This window comes from Haliotis rubra, unplaced genomic scaffold, assembly GCF_003918875.1.
Source record: "Haliotis rubra isolate DU_JTF1 unplaced genomic scaffold, ASM391887v1 Scf36, whole genome shotgun sequence".
In the NCBI taxonomy this organism is placed as follows: domain Eukaryota; kingdom Metazoa; phylum Mollusca; class Gastropoda; order Lepetellida; family Haliotidae; genus Haliotis; species Haliotis rubra.
Window position 1 is genome coordinate 2139167 of NW_025767035.1, and position 4621 is coordinate 2143787.

The following is a 4621-nucleotide window of genomic DNA, read 5'->3' on the forward strand; positions in this document are numbered from 1 at the left end:
GCGAATACTCTTTCTATCTCTTAAAAGAAGACTTTAGAGTTACCCCCCTTTGAGAATCATTAGCCTAGACTTACTTTTAAGCGTTTCCTTGCACACAAGAATGTTGGAAGCATAGTTACATTATTTAGATAGACAAAGTGACAGGACATTGCAGCAAGGAGCGCCGAGTGATATATTTTAATCATTTATGCAGCTCCTCGCTTTGATGAAAACACTAAAGCCAAAACCAAATGCTATTTTTCAGTTTAATATAAAAGTATCCAATAAATTTGAAAAGAAAATATTTGAAAATAATTTTTAAATCATTAAATAGGATAATTTGAATGTGGTGGTGTGTGGTCCTGTGAACTCAGGTAAAAAATCAGGTGAAGTTAAGCAACGTTGGGCGCGGAGGGTCCTTGGATTTGGCAGCTTGACCACAACGAAATACATGTGATCTCACCTTAGGCAGGGGGAGTTTGTTCAAATTTGAATTTCTTCACCCAGCAGAAAATGGGTACCCGGTGGGATAAGTCATGTGACTATGACCTTCTTACGCCTAACACACAGCTTGGGTTACCGGAGTAATATTGTGCTGTGCTATTCACTGTTAGCGCTATCTGCATACCTGGTGTGGCGTTTCGCGCTATACAAATAAACACATTATTGAATGCACTATTGAATCGGTCCTTGCATTGTTTCGTTCAAACTTGAATCAGTTAACGTTTTCTGGAAAAATGTGGGACATAAAAGAAAAAATGAACTGGATAATATTTTCATCAATGGTTTACTCTAAAACTAATACAATGATCTTGTTTAAATTGGCCATACTCGAGAAAACCTGCCCAGAACAAATCTGTAGTCATAAATATTTCCATTTCTGTACAGCACCACTAATTAATGACGAGTAAACATGAACCATAAACGCAATATTTTTAGAGTCAGTACGTTCGGAAGCTATGCAACTGAGTCAACATTTCTAATTGCTACGGTAGTATGCCTTGTTTCAAACAAACTCTGTACATGTAATGAAATACTGAACGTTAGATGGTACCATAACATATTCGGTCTGTTTGACACACATGGAACCAAGAAAATGTCCATAAATTACAAATTGAGGAAACCTAGGTTTCACGTATTCGTATGCTCTATGTATTGGTACTTCAATTAAGGACTGATTGTGTTTTTCGCGGCCGATTGATGTATGAATCGAAAACTCGACGTGCAAACTGCGTGACTCTGCGTAGCGGACTCTTATAAATGTTTGCATGTGGAATTAATGAAATAATTCCATTTAGCATTATTTGGCTAAATGTCGTTATTGTACGCGCCATGCATTTCCTGAATTCCTACAATTATTCTCATTCTACTGACAATTACATATAATTTCTTTACAGCAAACACAATAAATTCCTCTTAACAAAACACGTGCTCATGTTTACAAACACCGAAAGATGTGCATTTCATCACATCCGCTTACATTACGTCATCACACAATTGGAGACGTCATCATAATATTTATATTACGTCACTTTCTTTCATTCCTCCGCCATTTTAGATAACCGTCATTTTATCAACCACTTGTTAGCAATTTCATTTTATCATCTTTTTCTCAGTGTAGTGTGGTGTAGTGCAGTACAGTGTTGTGTAGTATAGTGTAGTCTAGTCTAGCGTAGTGTAATTACACTGTAATCACAGTGTAAGCAGCATTTGTGCAACGATGCCTCCTAAACGTAAAGCGTCGCTTAACCATAGACTGGTCGGACTCAGCCTGCGGCAAAGAAACAGAATGCGGGCAGGTCGAATACAACAACGGCGCCACAAGATAATGCAGGTAATGTTACAGACAATGGCATCATTACTATTGATCCGGGTGTCATATTGCAATCAAATCAAAATGTGAATCAGTCTCAATCTGCGATACCGCCGGGTAGTGACATGCACCGCGCTCTAGCCTGGTTATCACAGCTCGCATCTCAAGGTAATTTCCCATCTCCTCCACCCGCTGCTTCACGTACAAATATCTCCTCACCCCAATCTCTCCAAAGTCAGTTACCGCTCACATATCCCGTGGAAGTAATAGGCTCACACGTAAAGGAAGCCGTTCGGCAAAAAATCCTCAATGGCGAGTATGTTGACTTCCGTAATTTGCTCCCATCGGATAACCAACCTCTCGATGACCATGTCCCGCTTAGACTTGTTTCAGATAGCAATGGTCAGGTCTTGTTCAAGCCATATGAATCTCACACTGCACGTCCACTGACTATTAGCGCATGGACGACTGCTTTCCATATCTTCATGGGGATATACGTAAGCAAGCACGCAGACCGAGTGCAGGAATTACTGTCATACGCTGAAACAATCAGGGGAGCAGCCTTCAAGCACGGCGGAGATTCATGGGCAACCTACGATTATCACTTGCGTCACAAAATGGCACGTGACCCAGCCAGGTCATGGGGTAAGATTGACGGTGACCTTTGGTTAAAGTGTATGTTGCCAGGTAAGAAAACCATGTCACCAAGCATTCCTTCTTTCTCCAAAACGTCAAAGGGTGATGATAATGTATGTTGGGATTTTAATCGTTCTCAGTGTACAAGATCCGTGTGCAAGTTCCCACACAGGTGTTCCAAGTGTCAGAGTTTCAACCACGGTGCCCGCTCTTGTCAGTCGTCACTTTTTCGTTCCCGAAACGCACCAGGCACGACCCAGCAACACCACAAGTACCAAAATGCCAGCACAACCGTCACAAGTACAGGTAAAACAATTGGCTCAGGTACCAATAAATCTTACTAATCTCTCTCCCTGGCTATCTCTCTATGGTACTGTAAATATGTTGGATGCACAGTTGTTGTTTCAGGGTTTTTCTGAGGGTTTCAATTTGCAGTACACTGGGCCTACTGGACCAAGGTTTGCACACAATCTCAAGTCAGCTACCCAACTTCCACACGTGACAGCTGAAAAACTCAACAAAGAAATCAAACTGGGGAGAATATGTGGACCGTTTAAATCTCCTCCCTTTCCGGATTTGATTGTATCACCGATAGGTTTGGTAGGCAAAAAAGGTTAGCAGTGAATCGGTGCCCACAGACGATCACTACAGGCTTATTCATCACTTATCTTACCCAGAAGGTAGGTCTATTAACGATTTTATCCCCCAGGAGCTTTCGTCGGTGACCTACACAAAATTCGACGAAGCAGTTACCATGGTACAAAAGTTGGGTAAAGGTGCCGAGTTGGCCAAATTTGATGTCAAATCTGCGTTCAGATTGATTCCGGTCCGCCCCAAAGACTTTCATCTTCTAGGAATGTGTTTTCAAGGTAAATATTACTTCGATAAATGTTTACCATTTGGATGCTCGATTTCCTGTGCATTATTTGAAAAGTTCAGCACATTTCTTGAATGGTGCATCATAAAGAAAAGCTCCTCGCATTCCTTAATTCATTACCTTGATGATTTCTTGTTAGGGGGCTATCACTTTACAAACACATGTTCTGAATTATTTAAACTTTCTATGGACATGTTTCAGCAATTTGGTGTGCCGATTGCAAATGACAAAACTGTCGGACCCTCCACTACAATCACATTTTGGGCCTGACGATAGACACTGTAGCTATGGAGGTGACAATACCGGCGGAGAAGATAACAGAGGTCACCCGGCAGATACAAGCAATCCTTACGAGCAGTAAAAGAAAATACGGGTAGTAGAGGTGCAATCATTGGTCGGTAGACTCCAGTTCATTACACGTGCTATCCCAGCGGGCAGAGCTTTCTGCAGGCGCCTGTACGACGCTATCAAGGGTCAGGTAAAACCATATCACCGAGTCAGGATTACCAGGGGAGTGAAAGAAGATCTTAAAGTCTGGCAAACATTTCTCCTCAACCATAATGGTACATCTGTGTTTCAGAATGAAGAGTGGATCACGTCAACCCAAATAGAGCTTTTCACAGACGCTGCCAGTTCGTGCGGGTTCGGGGTATACTTCCATGGGAGTTGGGCGTATGGTAAATGGCCAGGCGAATGGGTGAGAGCGGGTTACATGAAAGACATGACTTTCCTGGAATTGTTTCCTGTCATCGTAGCCCTACGTTTGTGGGCACCTAAGTTTCTTAACAACAAGGTAATGTTTGTGTGTGACAACCAAGCTGTCGTGTCCATCATCAACAGGCAAACATCCAAGAACCCCAAGGTGATGTCTCTCGTGCGTTTGCTAGTAACTTCATGTCTGAATCATAATATTCTGTTCCGTTCCAGGTACATTTCTACTCATGATAATGTTATAGCTGATGCTATTTCGAGGTTTCAGTGGGATCGTTTCCGGGAAGCAGCACCACAAGCAGACTCAACAGCAACACCACTACCACTGGACATCTGGGACATCTAAGACTGGAGTCGGACCGTTTACTGGACCTGTCACTATCCAGAAACACTTGGAGGACCTATCATACAGCGTTACAGTCTTTCAACGAGTTCAGAGTGTCACATTGTCTCCCATCTACATGGCCGGCACCGCTTGATCATATTATGTATTACTTGTCAGCATTGTCATTGCAGGGTAAATCGTCTAGAACGGCCAACGCCTATATCTCAGCACTGGGAACCTGGCACAAGTGGCACGACATGCAGGATGCATCCCAACATTT

At 42.5% G+C, this 4621-nt stretch overlaps 1 protein-coding gene across 1 annotated transcript; it reads left to right on the forward strand.

Annotated features, from left to right (window-relative positions):
- Positions 1–1750: 1750 nt before the first annotated feature.
- LOC124285442 lies at positions 1751–2772 on the forward strand. The gene has a single exon (XM_046721667.1). It carries the CDS (start codon positions 1918–1920, stop codon positions 2770–2772), a length of 855 nt encoding a protein of 284 aa, XP_046577623.1. The 5' UTR covers positions 1751–1917.
- Positions 2773–4621: the final 1849 nt, after the last annotated feature.